The sequence below is a fragment of the Chenopodium album genome, chromosome 20 (genome assembly GCF_948465745.1).
Source record: "Chenopodium album chromosome 20, dcCheAlbu1.1, whole genome shotgun sequence".
NCBI classification, from domain to species: domain Eukaryota; kingdom Viridiplantae; phylum Streptophyta; class Magnoliopsida; order Caryophyllales; family Amaranthaceae; genus Chenopodium; species Chenopodium album.
This window is the reverse complement of record NC_137853.1, coordinates 9,365,871-9,383,281: the sequence shown is the minus strand read 5'-3', so window position 1 is coordinate 9,383,281 and position 17,411 is coordinate 9,365,871. Positions and strand designations below refer to the sequence as shown.

At 36.0% G+C, this 17,411-nt stretch overlaps 3 protein-coding genes across 3 annotated transcripts; 2 read left to right on the top strand and 1 right to left on the bottom strand.

Annotated features, from left to right (window-relative positions):
- The first annotated feature begins 511 nt into the window (after positions 1-511).
- LOC145598253 (ferrochelatase-2, chloroplastic-like) lies at positions 512-5,819 on the top strand. Its single transcript, XM_081654584.1, has 9 exons — positions 512-865; positions 1,561-1,897; positions 1,995-2,138; positions 3,348-3,449; positions 4,037-4,140; positions 4,223-4,349; positions 4,485-4,637; positions 4,752-4,852; positions 5,202-5,819. The coding sequence occupies exons 1-9, from the start codon at positions 780-782 to the stop codon at positions 5,509-5,511; spliced, it is 1,464 nt and encodes a 487-aa protein (XP_081510710.1). The 5' UTR covers positions 512-779; the 3' UTR covers positions 5,512-5,819.
- A 782-nt stretch (positions 5,820-6,601) lies between these two features.
- Positions 6,602-10,185, bottom strand: LOC145598986 (uncharacterized). The gene is made up of 3 exons (XM_081655398.1): positions 10,045-10,185; positions 8,332-8,533; positions 6,602-7,065 (listed from the first exon to the last, which is right to left on the bottom strand). Exons 2-3 carry the CDS (start codon positions 8,520-8,522, stop codon positions 6,879-6,881), a joined length of 378 nt encoding a protein of 125 aa, XP_081511524.1. The 5' UTR covers positions 8,523-8,533; positions 10,045-10,185; the 3' UTR covers positions 6,602-6,878.
- Positions 10,186-11,958: 1,773 nt separating this feature from the next.
- On the top strand, positions 11,959-16,955 carry LOC145598494 (alkylated DNA repair protein ALKBH8 homolog). The gene is made up of 7 exons (XM_081654855.1): positions 11,959-12,374; positions 13,093-13,194; positions 13,280-13,366; positions 14,219-14,341; positions 14,462-14,749; positions 15,704-15,769; positions 16,302-16,955. Exons 1-7 carry the CDS (start codon positions 12,045-12,047, stop codon positions 16,356-16,358), a joined length of 1,053 nt encoding a protein of 350 aa, XP_081510981.1. The 5' UTR covers positions 11,959-12,044; the 3' UTR covers positions 16,359-16,955.
- The last annotated feature ends 456 nt before the right edge of the window (positions 16,956-17,411 follow it).

Here is a 17,411-nt window from a genome sequence, read left to right as displayed (position 1 = left end):
CTCCCGGATCAAAATGGGGCGTTTTCATATGCTTAGAAATTCACAAAAATCACACGAAGTCATTTTATTAAGATATCTTGAACTTGTAAACGAGCAGAACATGAAGAACCATATCACATCACGACAGACTTTATATCCCAATAAAATGAATGCCTATTCATACCAACAAGATGCATCTTTCTTTTAAAATTTCTCACATATTTAAGTATAGACACTTTCAACCGGGAATCACTGAAAGTATCAATAACGAGAGGTTGATTTTTTTTTTTTTTTTTTTTTGGACTCACATGACATAGTGACATAGTGTGTTTGTGTGATCTGATGGTTAAATTGAAAATGAGAGTGATGGATAGCTCAAGTGGTTAGAGCTCCCCTCCCAGTCCTAGGTGGTCCTGGGATCGATTCTCATCACCTGCCCTTGTGGCTCTCTAATCACCAAAAATTAAAAAAAATGGTTAACTTTAAATAAGTAATATGTTATACATAATCCTTATGATTGCCTAAAAAAAATACATAATCCAGACTTTATATATGAGGAGCTAAAAATGAAAAGAAAAAAAAAATGAAATTATACATTAATTACACGCAATTTTTATCATAAATTCCTAAATTAATACTCCATACCAAATTGGGAAAGATCTTAAATACTTATTCATAGCGTTGAAAAAATAAAAAATAAAAGTTAGGAACACTCATCAAAAAGTTTAAAAAATCTCTGTAATTGATCTCAACTGCCAAATTTCAGCTTAGCGGCTTCTGGATATCTATTAATCACTGCCATGGATGCAACCTCGAGCTCCACAGTGGTTTCGCAGATGAGATTATCATCTCCCTCCCTTCGTATTTTCAAACCCAGATTCCTTAGGTGAGTTTTTGGGACTTGCCATTTTTATTTCATATTTTTACCAAATGATTCCATTTTGTGATTCTTGCATGCTTGGATCAATTTGGGACATACTCATATTTTGATCTTTGATTTTTTTTAAAAAAAATTGTTCATGGGTTTGATCATACCCTTTGGTTGGAAATTTATTATGCTTATTTTAGCTTGTTTGATTGATTTGTTGTTTTTGGCTGAATTTTTTTTGTTTTTACTTTTCTGGGATATGATACAAATTAATAATGCCCATTTCAATCTCTCAGTTAATTTCTTGGGAATAACTTACATGTTCAATTTACAATCAATGACAAATTTTCGTTGGAGTTGCACCGTGAATTGTACTCTTGTTTTCTCCATAATTTATTTCTGTAATTCTTTCTGCCTTTGCAATTTTTATACTATAATTCTCTGTTCGTTTGGAATTAGTTGTTGCGTCGATAATGCAATGTAAAGTAAAAATGTGGCAATGGAACCTTTGAACTAGAGCTGTAGCAACGAAATCTTGATACTAGAAATGTAGCAACCAAATCTAAAAACTTGAAATGTAGGAACGAAACCCGGATGGATGTAGGATATGCTAGTATTGTGATTACTTGTACTAAATCAAATCGGGTTGGTTGGCTTCGAGTGAATGTCGCTCCTGCTTCTTACACCTTGATGTTGCATTATTAATTTGGCAGGTCAAGTCCACAAATCAGAAATTACTTGCCTACTTGTAGATATACATGTAAGAATTCTTCATCTGGCTCACGTACATTCGTATCCTCTGACTCAGTTGACAGTAAAAGAAGCAACATCAATGGATTGTCTTATTTTCAACCACAGCAGAGAAGTAATGTAGTAGTGGGAAAAACATTTTGTTCTGCGGCTTCATACACAAGCGCATACGATGAAAACCTGGCCAAAGATCCCTCTCATGTTGCAGAGGAAAAGATTGGGGTGCTTCTATTGAATCTTGGAGGACCTGATACTCTTAACGATGTTCAGCCGTTCTTGTTTAATCTATTTGCTGACCCAGTATGCTCCCTGGACTTGTTTGTTTACTTTTCTTAAGGTAGATAAAGCTATTATAAATACGAAGTATCTAAATTGTGTCTCTTAACCATTTGACTAGGACATCATTCGCCTTCCATCATTGTTTCGATTTTTGCAAAGACCCCTGGCGCGGTTAATTTCTATGCTTAGAGCCTCTAAAAGCAAGGAAGGATACGCTTCAATAGGAGGGGGTTCACCTTTGAGAAAGATAACTGATGAGCAGGTGAGACAATTTTTCTTTGTGGACTTTCCATATTTCTTCTTTATCATGTATTGTGTTTTGGTGAATAAGGCAATGAGGCATTGCCTTGTGGAACAAGGCAATGAGGCATTCACTAGTTAATATGGTTCATGGCTTATAGTCGTGACAATCCAAATTGTAAATGTTCTACCAGTAACTAGGGGGTAGGGGGATTATCCTAGTCACATTTACAGCTACATTGGGACTTCTACCCTTCTTTGCCATTCTATCCACAAGTCAATTTTCTTCTCTTCTTACATAGGCAAACTTGACGTCATTGGAACTCCGCTGCAACTCCCTGCACAAGGTGAAAATATTGTAAAAACAATCAGCCCCCATTCCTCCTTAAGCATTCTTGTTATCTCTAGGTTCAGAGAGGACCATCACATTTTGGAATTTTTAGTTTTGCAATCTGTAGTGCTTCAATAATGCTTAGAAATTCAGCATGCAGTAGGCTATTTTCATAGATCAATTTGTCAGAACAATTGATCCAATTCATTGTTGTCCCTGAAGGTGCCTGATATATTTGAAGGGAGATTAAAATTAACAAAGGAAGGATCCACATTTACAGAAGTCTGGTGAGGTGAGGTTGAGTACACACCCACGATAGGCATGGCCGTGGTGTGTGTGAATTGGCAATGTTTAAGATGCTTCGCATTCCCAGGCTAGAGAGATGGCTTTTCTTGCAGTTTCATGTGGTGGGTCAATTTTTGTTTAAAAATGAACCTATTCCATTGTTTCCATGACTTAAAGCAAAAGAAAGGGAATAGAAAAAACCATTGCAGGCCGTGAACATCATTCTTATCTCTGAGATTTACTTCCAACCATTGTTTGTTATCTCCCATGAAATTACACCCCAGGAATTGTGCCAAACTTCACCAATCATGCAAAACATGGATAAAGTTTTCCTTTGTACTATGACAGAGAGCACATATGGAATCTGACAATTCCTCTTCGTGCAAGGGGCTGTGTATGAGGTATCCTATCCCACCAAGCAAGCAACGTGGAAAAGGAGTATTTGGAGGGGCTTTGGACTTTCAAAGCCATTGAATAGAACGTTGATTTTTTTCAGGCAGTTTGGTAGTGGCAGAGTAGGCTAGGGCTCTAGCATATCTTTAATAAACTATTTGTGTTTGGATTGTGTAGTTCCATTATTGCCAATTCTTATTTGTATTGAACTCTATTTTGAAGGCAAATGCACTTAAGTTGGCACTAGAAGCAAAGAATAAGAATGTATCTGTCTATGTTGGTATGAGGTACTGGTACCCATTTACAGAAGAGGCGGTTCAACAGGTTCGTTTTCATTATTGTTCTCTTTAGTTATTGCTATACCAAAATCACTTGTTTGAGTAAAACATGTCTCTGTTTTGGAACTCCCTTTCATGATCTGCTTTTTGCCGTCTCTAGAAACTGAACTGTATGTTGTAGATTCACCAATCATCACCATATGTGTATATGTACCCAGTACCCGTAAACTGTGTAATATACTTACTCTACATTTATAAACCACTACTGTGCCGCTCAGATTAGGGAAACAAACCAAGTGCTACTTATATAGTGTAACAATAAGAATAATGAAGTACAGTGTTTTGATTTGCCATCCTGTATTGTGTAAAGTGATGCTAATTATGGAAATTTGTGTTTGTCTTCCCTTCTTATGAGGAAGATCTGTTCATTACCTCTCTGCTAAGGGGGAGGCTCTGTTTCTTTATATTCCAGCTACTCTGTACAGTTTCATTTCTATGAATATATATATGTTGGAGTTTGTGCTTGTGTTCGTATGATGTCTGCTCCAAATATATTTTTTCTGTATCCTGCTGACCTATGTAAAAATATGTTGGAGCTTAACACAATTGAATTTTTCTTTATTAAATATTCAGATTAAGAGGGACAAGGTTACAAGACTTGTTGTCCTTCCTCTGTATCCTCAGTTTTCTATATCTACGACAGGATCCAGCCTTCGAGCTCTTCAAAACATTTTCAGGTAATCTTATCTTTAGGACCTAATTGGAAAAATCCATTTATGTTTACACTCTATTGGCTTACCAATATTTAAACATTGTCAGGGAAGATGCATATCTGTCTCGCTTGCCTGTAGCTATCATTCGATTCTGGTACCAGCGAGAAGGTTACATCAAGTCCATGGCTGACTTGATTGAGAAAGAGCTTCAATCCTTTTCCATGCCAGATGAGGTAGGTTAGGCTCTTTCATTTAAATATACACCCTAGCTTTCTTATTGCACCTGGTGATTTGTTTTTGAACTTTTGGCATTCTAATTTTCTAATTGATAAACAGAACTAATTGTCAATGCTGTCACCAATGTATAGGTTATGATATTCTTCAGCGCTCATGGTGTTCCAGTTAGTTATGTCGAGGATGCTGGAGATCCATACAAAGATCAGATGGAGGATTGCATCTTCTTAATTATGAGCGAATTAAAAGCTAGAGGAATCAATAATGGTCATACACTTGCTTACCAGGTTAGCTATGAACCTGCATAGTTCCCAATCTCAGCTAGTTCTTTCGTTGCTCCTTTCGTCTCCCATTTACATGGTCACTTTGCTAATAATATTTCTCATATCCTCCTTGTTCAGAGTCGAGTTGGTCCCGTACAATGGCTGCAACCTTACACTGATAAAGTTCTTGTTGAGCTTGGCCAAAGAGGAGTAAAGAGTCTGCTGGCTGTTCCTGTGAGGTGAATCACAATTATTTAACAAGCTTTCTTTTGTCTATGCTCAACCTACTATTATAATGCTATCATTCTTTAATTACTGGATGCTGTTTTTCATTGATGAGTAGCAGTTCTCTGTTTTTGTACAATATCGCTTATAAGGAAAAATTTAAGTACTCTGTAGTAGATTCTGTTTAGACTCTGCAATATTTTGGAGAAAGAAAAAACCAGTGAGCAATACCTTATTCTATGGTAATACTGAAATATACATGTAAAAGCACTGATGTTGGCGTACCTAAAAACTAATTTTGCTATATATATATTGTCTGATTAGTAATGCCTATTTGGATTGTTGACTGTCATCTTTTTTTAGTTTTGTGAGTGAGCACATTGAGACGCTTGAAGAGATTGATATGGAATACAAGGAACTGGCGCTTGAATCTGGCATTGAGAATTGGGGTCGTGTTCCTGCTCTCAACTGCACTTCTTCATTCATCAATGATCTAGCTGATGCTGTCACTGAAGCTTTACCTTCAGCAACTGCAATCTCAACCAGCACATCTGAAGAAGTCAATAATGATCCGATCATGTTTTTCGTAAAATTGTTTTTTGGCTCTCTGTTGGCCTTTCTCCTGCTTTTGTCCCCAAAGATATTCTTGGCATTTAGGAACAACTTTTCGTAGAAATCGATAGAAGACTTACCAGGTTTTTGAAGCCACACAGGCACTGTATACACAAAACTGACAGCAGAGGAGAATCATAGATATGGACTTAAGAGGATGCTTGTTTCCTTTTGATTTCTTGCTCAACTTCCAAATGATGAAAAATGTAGTATATAGTTTGTTTTGTCCTCCTTATGGTTAATTGGTTATATTTCAAAAATATACATCTGTAACAACTAACAAGTATGTATGTGTATTTTAATTGGAACGGAGATTTCTGTTCTTGACTCTTGTTACAGGTTCTGAAAATTATTATTGTTGAATAGTTTTCTACAATATAATTGCTGCTACCCTGCTTGCAAGTCTCCTTACCATGCTTATAAGATGGAATTAGTTATGCATTAATAGATCATGAGAATTGGTATGAAACTCATGGCAAACACATAACTCCACCATAACTGATTCTAGCTTTCTTTGGTTGGAGAAACCAAAACCAGTGGATCCAAACTAGATTAGTTGATTTAAAGTATTGTGAGTGTTACCAAACCACCAGTAACATGAGATCAAAACTCAGCTACAAGACTACAAGTTTGCACTGTGTCAATTTTTTTACTTCCGAGGAAATTTATCTCCTTATTGTAAAACTCCCAACCATAAATGCAGTCACAGCAGCCTGTCAGCACGACGTAGTAGGGCCAATAGTAGTAAGGCTCCATAAATCAGACCATAATCACCATATACAGGATTACAGGCTTGTCAACAGTTGTGATTTGGGTACAATAAGATTGTGGTCGAAAATGAAAAAGAAGGAACAAGAATTTCGAACTTTCTACTGCAGGGGATTTGCTCAAACACCTTTTCCCTTCCTGGCACAATGGAGTATTAGATCCTGCTTATTTCTTTCAGTTGTCCTTTTGAAATTTGCATTAAACCACATACTCTCCGGTTTTATCATCTTAAAATATTGACACATGAGAAAAACATAACTAGTTAACTACATGAGAAAAACATAACTAGTTAACTACATGAGACCTTGTTGTATTTGTCTCCACATGTATTTTCACAACACGCTTTTCACCAGACCTGAATAAGATAGTTATTCATTCACTAATAAGCCATTCAATGTCAAATACATTGCATTTACCAGCACTCAGCAGCCAAATATCAGAAGTATAAAGTTTGCCTTTTATGTGTTATCTAAAGGGGAGGGAGGAAGAGAGACATGTTTCAAAGGGAATTGAGCTTCAGCCCTTTGATTTGATTACAAAAATCCTCATCATGTCTGGTTTTTCTCAAAAATCTTCAGCTCAACTACGCACTTGGGGGTAAAAGAGAATGGAAAGAAGGCAACTTGTCTAAAAGCAAGTCACATAATGTGGACGTTCAACTTAAACTTGGTAGCCAGTAAAGGTAAATCCCCGTCCTACGATTTCACCAGCACAATACCATGCAAAGCATTCCAGTCCAAACAAAGCTGCGACTCCAAGTTCTTCTACTTTCACGTCCTTCCTGTTCTGCCATGCCTGCTTTACTTGATCAACTTCTTTCCGGAGTGCCTCACGACGACCAGGTAAGCTGCATCAATGATAAGAGCCAGACACATCAGTTTTCTGACATTTGAATGATTATACACACAGTACATGGCTTTTGTTGTTGAAGATCATCGATAGTCGTACAGTTCTAAGGTGATCGACAACGTAAGTTGATACATATGATCCCATGTAACAATACCATGGAATTTAGAAATACCAAAATACCTTTCATGAGGCAAGTCATAAACATACTCCTTAGACATGCACTACAAATCTACAACCATGTCTCGAGAAAATGACAGGATCAAAACACCTTCGAACAAGTGACTTGTGCAAGGTCAAACATTTGTGACACATATATGCAATAAATACATTATATCTTAAAATCCCAAATCCTATAACTTCAGTATTTCTATATGCAATCAGCAAATTAGACTTTGTTTTTAAAATTAATACTACAAATATTAAAACCACAGACTCAATTGTATAGGACAAAATAAAAAGCACCTAAGATTATAACTGCAAAAGGATTGCCGCATATACAAAAGATAAAAAAAAAACAATAAAACACAAGGTCAAAAAAAGGGGAAGTACTAGGAGCTAGGCTGAACTTGGGAATCAGAGTTCATCATTCAACAACAAACAACCCTGGCTTATTCCATAGACACTACAAGAAATGACACTTTGACAAGCCAAATTAGACGCACATATAAAGACCCTCACAAGCAGCCAACTTATCTGATCTAATGAGAACAAATCTAAATTCATCCGTTGCAATGTTTTCTGTATATATGTCAGAACTACCAAAATATTACCCAACTTAGCCAAGGCCCACACATTTATATTTTCACTTTTTTCAGTCCAATTCAGTGGCTTGAAAGTACTCACAGCAAAACATCATCACTGTTTAGAACAAATACTCTTTTGTAATCAGATAATTACTAACAGCAACTCTATTTACACAACAACAAAGCCTTGGTCCCAAATGAATTGGGGTCACACAACATGAATTTCAAAAGTATATTCAAGGTCTATTTACAGTTTTACACATATTGCAAACATACATTCAAGGTAATGTTGCCTTCTTAGATTATAGAGATCAATGAATATCATGGAAGTACGTATCCCATCCAAACTCACAAGATAAAAATGACCTGCTTATATAAAACAGAATATAACTTATGTATCCTATCCTATCCATGATGACAGATAATACAAACCAATATGATTTTTCCCTCAAGACAACAAACAGCAGCAAAATTAAGGCACTATGAGTTTCTGTAACATCCATTTCTGTTTGTATACACACCTGGCAAGACGAGTGTAAAACAATTGCTTGGCCAATCGATTGCATGTCTCAACAGTGGGAGGTTCTTGAATGTGCTCCTTGTTTTGCTCTAGCATCTGCTTATAGTAGACTTCCCCATGTTTGGAAACAAACTGGGTAGCCTGACAAGCCTTGGACTGCAACTGACGAAGCTTTGATGCAATTGATGCCATTGAAATCAAAACTACAGATATACACATTGATAATATCATCTTAGCATCGTATAACATGAGTTCAGATGACATGAACAATATAGATATGGACAGTGTGAGAGGGGGGTGGGAATGGAGACAAGATGTGAGTAGAACGCTGAGGGGATTGAAAAAATTAAATCAATTTCATAACCAAGCAACATAATAGACTTTTCACATATTTAGCGCAAGCCAAAAAGCGCAGGTGCAGTTATACCAGATAAGGCTCCATGCATAATAAAATTACTCGGAATAATCCAAGATAGATTCATAACTCAAAAGCTTACAAAGAAATATATTCCACAAGGGTGATTGCAGCATTTCTCTCAAAAAGTATCCACATGAAATAGGGAGAAATTTTCACGAGAGGATCTGGGAATCCCATTTTCACGAGAATCTTATCCATATTTGATATAATTGCCAATCTTGGGATCCTCTTCAATCCTTAGACACCCAACCTTGGATAATCATATATTATAGAATGCCCCAACTCAGATTAGCCCAAAATCCCAAAAAACATCTTTTCATCACCAATACTCTACTATTGTTCCCATTGCAATCACAACAAACACATTCATAAGCACCACACAAGCATCCAGATCATGAACCAAAACATGAGAGGCTAACTAACAGAATCAATACAAAGTGATCAAAAAAAGATAATACCAACAAAAGGTCCTTCCTATCCATCTGATATAAACTGATCAAATGTAAATACTCCAACCAAAATCAATAAATAATATGCTAATATATGAAACGGAACAACAATAATCCTCCAAATCCTTCCGTTTTCTCCACACCCCCCCCCCCCCTCCTTAAAATCATTTCCTTCCACTGCAATCGACAGATAAAACCTTGCTAGTTAACGCATTTCCTATACTTGAGCTCAATAATGAAGATAAACCTGATACATTGTCTTGGCTAATCATTCAACTTATCTTTCATTTGCTGCTATTCTCAGCTCTAGACCTCCAAGATGATGCTAAACCCAAATCCACAAATGTAATCAGACAAAACCCTACATACGTATCAAGACTTTATCAAAGACGATAAACAAGCTTACATCATTTCAATTTTCAAATGCAAAACCCTAAAATCAGAAAATGTACGCACAAATCCCCAAAATTTAACGAAATTCACAAATGAAAATTCCAATTCAAATCCCTCGAGCTAAACAATCTATCATCTAGACGAAGCTAAGCAGAATTTCCAAATTTAAGAATCACATTTCTGAATCTACAACAACAAATCAAAAACCCCTCAATCATGAACATAATCAAACCCATCAAACATCGGCCAAATCATCCCACATTTACCCATCAATTCAACCAAATAAAACACGAAATCAACCCCATCAATCAACAATCAAGAACAAAGTCATACCGAAGATCAAAGCACATAAGACGAATTCAACAAAGCAATCGACGAGCTAAAAATTGAAATTGATACGAAAATCAAAAACCCAAAACTTTAAAAACCCAGAAAAATTAGAAAGTAAACTAACCCTCTGAGAAGATCGCGCGAGTGAGATCGACCAGGAGGAGAGAGAAAGTGAAGAAATGTGAGAGAAGATGAGGAAGGTGTGCTCTCTCTGCTTTGAAGTGGGTCTTATTTCTGATTTTTCATTTTTCTTTATTATTAATGGTTTAACCCTAATACTTTAAAAATAACCCACCCAAAATTTATAAATGGATCTTATTATTTGGATCGGGTTTATGTGGAGTTTGTTGGACATGTAACATTTTCCCAATTCTCTTGGACAACAAGTCTCATATGAGCCAATTTCCTATGTTTGTGTGTTGATGCATATGTCATATTGTCATGGTGTAGATTAATGTCATTGCGTGTTATTTTCTCGGTTGTAGTGATATTTTACGCTGGTTGTTTTGTTGCTCATATGGAGAAGGTTGGCCTACGTTAAGGCTCGAAGATTCAGGCACCACACAGACAATTTGCGCTCATCACTTTGACACCAAAATCTTATGATCATATAAAATATATTGATGAATAAATGAATAAATAACCTATATTGTACCTTTTTTGTGTTCATCTAAGATTGCATAAGGTTTGAGAGTAATTTGTCTTATAAGTTTGCTTCATACCATAGTTAGGTATGAGAGACTACAAAATTATAGTCACGTACAATCATATATACTAGTATTTTCAATCTCATTAAGTTTCTCTCTATCAAAACTTATAATGAAGCAACTTATAATGAAGCAATCGAAGGAGGTAAGGAATTGAGAGTAAAGTGTATCATGAAACAGACAATAATAGGTTGTTTTAAACTTTATTCTATCTACAAATCATGTTTATTTTGAGCTTGTTAAAGTTTATTTTGGTCTAACTAAATTTTAATTGTGCTAACTCTTTATGATAAAAGAATTAATTTGAAGAATTTTATATTTCCAAACAACACTTTTTATATATGTAGTAGTTACAATTGGGTGATGAACAATCCCACAAGAATTAGTATTTTTTTTTCATCATTATATATACAATTTTACTAAAAGTGTCCAACAAACATTTTTGTTTTTGTGGAGGTCATTGCTGAATTCCAAATGCTTTTCTTTATCTCCAACTTTATAACCTAAAGTAAAATATAGAAAATCACAATTTAAAAATATGGATATAATGTAAGACCTAAAACTCTAAAAGCTTTTAAAACATTTTCATCAAAAGTACCTCATGAATTAATACTTGTACATAGATAATGTATTGTAGAATATGAACTCCTAAGAAAATAAAATTATGATGTGCATCGAAAAACAACATACTCTCTTTGCCCAAGCACATGCTTAACAAATTAGATATTGTAGCTATATAGAGAGATGAGCTAGGAATGATTGAATTGAGGAGAGAGGCAAAAGAGTGGTTTTGATGAGTCGAAATGAGAAAGGAGAGGGGTGGAGGATGTGCTAGGTTTGGGGAAGAGAAAAAAAAAATAAGGGAGGTAAGTGGTAGTGGTAGACTGGTAGTTACAAAGACAATGCAATCAGGGGCAAAACCAAACTTGACTAGTCTAATATGCAATCATGCTACTTCAATAAGCGCGAGTTAGGCGAAGCACTAGTAAAGTAAGAAACCACGAGGGCTATGGCCCTCTTAGGCCTCAACTAAGCTTCGCCCATGAATGTAATGGGGTGGCGCAATTTGATATATGTCATAATATGAATTGTAATTTGTAAATGATATGATGTATTTACTCACCAACAAGTGCTTGGATCAACTAATAAGGGGTTGTTTTATCTTAACCAAAATCTTGAATTCAACTCTAGAAAAAGTAGCAACATTTGTTATATGAGATTTTTCTAATTGGAGCCTAACCCGAGTTTAATCCGAATTAAGCTCATTAAACATGGTGTTGTGTAACTTTGTCTCATAACTCATTTACTCATTAGACACTACTTTCTCTCAAACCCCAGAAATCAAGAACAATAAACCATTGATCCATCACATCTCCAATTCAAATTTTCACCAACACCAAAATCACAAAACCCCCAAATGGGTCCACCCAAATTCATGCGCCCAAAACCTCAAATCAATGGCGAAGAACCAGAAAAACCCACCAATTTGGTGAGCTCAAACCTCTACGTTGCCAATTGCGGCCCAGCAGTGGGACTCTCATACGAAGCCATATCAACGGCATTCAGCCAATTCGGCGTCGTCCGAGGAGTTCACGCCGCCGACGAAAGTGGCACTCGAGTTATCGTCTCATTTTCCGACGAGGGTTCAGCTCAATCAGCTTTCACCGCTTTCAATGGCCGCCGTTGTTCGCAGCTTTCTAACCGGTTTTTGCATATCCGGTACTCCGTACCTCGCCCATCTTCGCCGGTAATTTATAATTTTTATTATTTGGGATTTTGATTTTGATTGTGGGTTTTGATTTATTTGAGCTTTTATTTGGTGGGTGTGATTTAATTAGCATGCTGTTTGTTGTTGGAAAATTGAGGTTAATAAAGATGTTTTTTTTTAATTATGCTTTTGAGTAATGATTACTTGGGGTTTGGTTAATCTTTGATTGTATGGATATATGAAAATGGGTTAGGTTCTCTTTATTGATTGGTAATTCAGGATTTTTATTAAGTCTTATATATAATGAAATGATATATTGAGGTTTAAAGGTTAAAACTTTGTTTGTAAGAAGTTCAAATAAAAATATTGAGCTTAAAGTGATCATCAAAAACACTGATCGGCTTGGGATTGCGTAAACAAATACGGAGTACAAATTTAGGAAATATTTCCAATGCTTATGGTTTCAACTCTTTCTGAGTAACCTTGTAGTGCTGCATACATCAACACCGAAAATATGTACTTATGATGTTACTTTAGAAACTGCTATGATATTTGTCTATGTAGATACATGTGATTGTGCTGGACTGGGAGGGGTGGGTGGAGGTTTGGTAATATAGGAGTAATTTGTGTTGTTAAATGGAAATGAGTGATTGTGTTTGTGTATATATATGTGTGTTATTGATATGGATGGTGATATGCTGTGACAATTTATTTTTTTAAATTGAATGAAAGGCTGCTAAGGTGCACATGTCTTCAGGTACGAGATCGTGATATGGTGGATGTATCGTTGACTGCTGAAGAGCTAAATATACCTGGCCTTCACTTGATTCTGGACTTCATTACTCCAAAAGAAGAGGAGGTGGGTAGTTTGTTGACTTGAATACATTTCACTCAAGACATTGCATTATTGTTTTCATACATTTGCTCATCAATTTTCCTCCTAGGAACTACTTGCAGCAGTTGATTCGAGACCCTGGATAAGTCTTGCTAAAAGAAGGGTTCAGCATTATGGTTATGAGTTCTGCTATCAGGTTATCATTTAATTTGATTATGATTGGTCAGAACTTTATAGTTTTTGCTGCTGTAATATTTGTGGTTATTATAAGTTGTAAAGTCTCAACTTAGATAAAGTATATAACCTTGGATATCTACTTGTCTTTCTTAAGCATTGGCTATTGAGCATGCTTCGGGTGATTTAAAAAGGCTAATTAAGAATGGAGGTTGGAATGTACAAGGTTTATGCAAAGAAAACACATTGTACGTAGTATAACCTTTGGCTATATGTGATCCCCCCCCCCCCCCCCCCCCATTAGCACTTTTCACAATTTCACTATGAAGCAAATGGAGTACACATGGTTTATGCAAAAAGAGTTGGATAAAATGTCATTATGTGCCGCTTCCATGAAACATTTTGAAATTATAGGCATATAGCACTTAAATGATACTGGTATACCTCCCACTGCCACTCCACATATGTTTATCTACTTTCACCTAGCTATATGTTTTATTGCAACTGGAACTCTGAAGCTATCTTAAATTTCTGGCCCATATTTATAGTTAGAAATTGAACATACTACCCCTTCTAAAACTTAGTTTTATAATGCTAAAACAACGGGCCTTAGTGTTAGCTTCAGCTGCATTACATTCTGCAGAGACTATTTGCTAATCCACATAATTGAATACTACCATGTAACCGAGTCTCCCTTTCAACTGGGCCAGTGACCATTTTTTGTTGACTTGTCACTGTTTAGTTGTATTTTGCATTTACGGTTACTGTAGCCCTTTGCTTTATTCATGCTTTTCTTGTTTTCCAACAATTTGGTCTCTTCAACCTATCAATTAGGTAAAAGTTTATTCTAATATATTCACGTTTCCGTTGACAGACTAGAAATGTTGACACAAAAAAGTTCTTGGGTGGACTTCCATCATTTGTTTCACCTGTGCTAGAAAGAATCTCAGCATCTTCTCTTGATGATGCTGCAAATTTAAACTTGGACCAGTTAACAGTATGCTTCAACATTTTACCATCCTCATTTCTGACTTACTTTCTGGTTGCTAAGTTGCTTTACTTCATCTTTATTTTTTTTTTCTTTTGTTAACTAAAGTCCCTGGGCGTACATCTCCAGGTTAATGAATACCCACCTGGAGTGGGATTGTCCCCTCATGTTGATACTCATTCAGCATTTGAGGATAAGATTTTCAGTCTTTCACTAGCAGGGCCTTGCATTATGGAATTCAGGAGGTATCAAGGAGGTTGGCAATCTGATCCTGCAATGAGCAAGACTATGCACGAAGAGACTCCCGAAAATTCCACAAACTTCATAAGAAGAGCTATATATCTTCCCCCACGGTCAATCCTTCTGTTGTCAGGGGAGGCACGTTATGCTTGGCATCATTACATCCCACACCATAAGGTAATAATCAGGGGAGGCAAGTTATGCTGCATTTACTAATTTGCTGTTGACTTAGTATCGCATAAATCATTATACATCATAGGAATTGGAAAGGTCGTCAACTTGTTTTACTCGTATTCAATGATCTCTGTTCTGGGGAATAGTTTGGATGTATTTTTCTGTGGTTCACTTTTTACTGTTTCATGAAAATCTCAAATGGGGTGACTTCCCTGGTCAATTGCTCTTGCTGACACCAGGGTAATATGGGGCTATTATGTGAACAGGCTAATACATGTTGCCAAATTTTCTGTTTGAATTACAGTATAATTACTTGAATAGTCTTATCAGTCTATTAAAATTCTACTATATTCATCTAGTTTCCTCTTTCTGTGTTGCTTCTCAAGTATATTTAGTGTTAGTGTCGGGAAGACTGAAAAGGTTACCCTCTTCTGTATTCACTTTTTGAGCAATTCAAATTCCCTGTTGAGTTATAACATGAAAGGCAAATTGAGATGTTCATTTTTTGTGTTTTCTGTACAGTGATTACAACCCTCCCAACTAAAGTTACTACTATTGTTGATAACATTCTTGTTTGGGTTTTCCTCTAGTTATTTTTTTGGACCAGTGAGTTGCAATGTTGTCTTTGGTTAGGGACATTTGTTTTTGCCTTAAAAGCCCGATCGAGTAAATGATTTTTTTGTTGGATGTAACACTTTAGAAATTGCCATGTTGAGATCAGTCTTCTAGTTCTAACTAATCATCTTGTTTATAGTATGACCAATAGTTAACTTATGGACCTGGTTCCCATCTGCTAACTGACCCAACTTATGCTATTTACGTTTAAATCTATCTTTATCAAAAACACCCCTATTATCCTTGCTGTTTGTGCTGGTTTATCCCATGTACTGCAGAAGTAGCCTAATTGTTTGCTTAGCTTCTTTTATTAGTTCCTCATATTTTCCTTGATTTATATAGATTGACAATGTGAAAGACAGCTTGATTCGAAGGGCCTCAAGAAGGGTATCTTTCACACTGCGTAAGGTATTTGTTTTTCCCTTTTACCTTTTCTTGTAAAACTATCTTATACTATATTTTTAACTGTAATTTGAATGTTTGTTGCCTTCAAATCACTTATTGTGTCCCTTTTCCAAAAGTTTGCGTAGTTTGCGTACTGCTTAGCCTTTGAGAGTTAAATGTAAAATTATCTGTTTTTCTAAGGCTCATTTTTTATTTGGCCTGAACTAAAAATTACATGAATTGACCTCATGCAACTTTTCTTGTATAAGCTTGCAGGAAAAAAACTTTTAGATTGTCCTCTGCTATTTAATTTATCTACCCCTTTGGTAATTATCCTCTGCATATCTTAAGCACGGAACCATGTAGGTAATGTAGTTCATGTTTTACTCTTGTAGCTTTGTCATATCTAAAATATAATCGAGTAATCCACATGCTCTCTATCCCTCCCTGGATTAAAAAAGCAGTTTGTTTGCCATAAAGTCTGGTCGTGTTACTTGTACTGCTGATCGTTTTTGCATGGTTTCAGGCCATAACTTTGTTGGCTTTTATGGTGTAGGTCCGTACAAGACCTTGCTGCTGTGTTTATGGTCAGTACTGTGACTCTCAAAGGTAGAGAGATCCTGTGTCTGTAATGGTAACCTGCATGTAGTGAGTAGTGACAGCTTAACAGCCAGCTAATGGAAAATTGCGATGGATGATGGTGTTGCACATTTTTTTTTTCTCATAGTTAAAAAGGATTGAAGCTCTTCGTTCGTTGCATTGAGATTCACACAAATGAAGAAATTTGCTAAATTTGAGAAAAATAATTCTCTCAATATTTTTGCCACAATCGCTGAAGGGTGTTGTAGGGATGCAGCTACATGAATGAAAAAGGAGGCCCGATTTTGCTAATTTGCATCAGGATTTATGTTCGTGATACTTTGGAGATTGCTTTTTCGGGACACTTGGTTGAAACTTGGAAGCTATAGCCACAAAATATATTACATTGTTCAGAAATTAGATTGGTGGGCTGAACTGCTGATTATTAAATTAATGGAACACCCAGAACTAAGATCATTGAAAGTGCCGTCTACTGGGATCATACTATGTAATTTTTTGATGCAATTTTTCCAATGAGAGAATTAGATACCACTTTGTGATATGTTCTGACATTGATGAAAGCTTGATGTAAGCAATTTGTCTTCTATACGGAGTAATAATCATACTTTTTCTTATGTTGATAAATAGAGAACTAATGACGTTGAGTCTACTAAAATTTTGTGACGAGGTAAAATAAAAACATCCGCTGACAAATTTTGCGCTAACCTTAAACCATTCTCCCTTGTCCCTTGAATATTGTCCCAATTTTTCATATAACTTATTTCCAGTTATCACTTCCAACAAAAACCTAACTAATCGATGAGAACAGGCAAGATTTTGACTTCAATAATTCAGCGATGATGGAGACAAACAAACCATCAAAGAAAATTGATTTCAAAGGTTACAAACAATGTGATTCGTTCTACGAGTATTATCTGTGCTGGAGGGCAAAGCAGAGTACTCAGGTCGGACAGATACTTGAAGATCTCCTTATGTGGATTTTGTCTCTCTTCTCATACCTAAAGTCCGCAAAACTTGGTAACAGCAATTACTGCTAAATTAAACAACATAGTTTGTGGCTCATTAC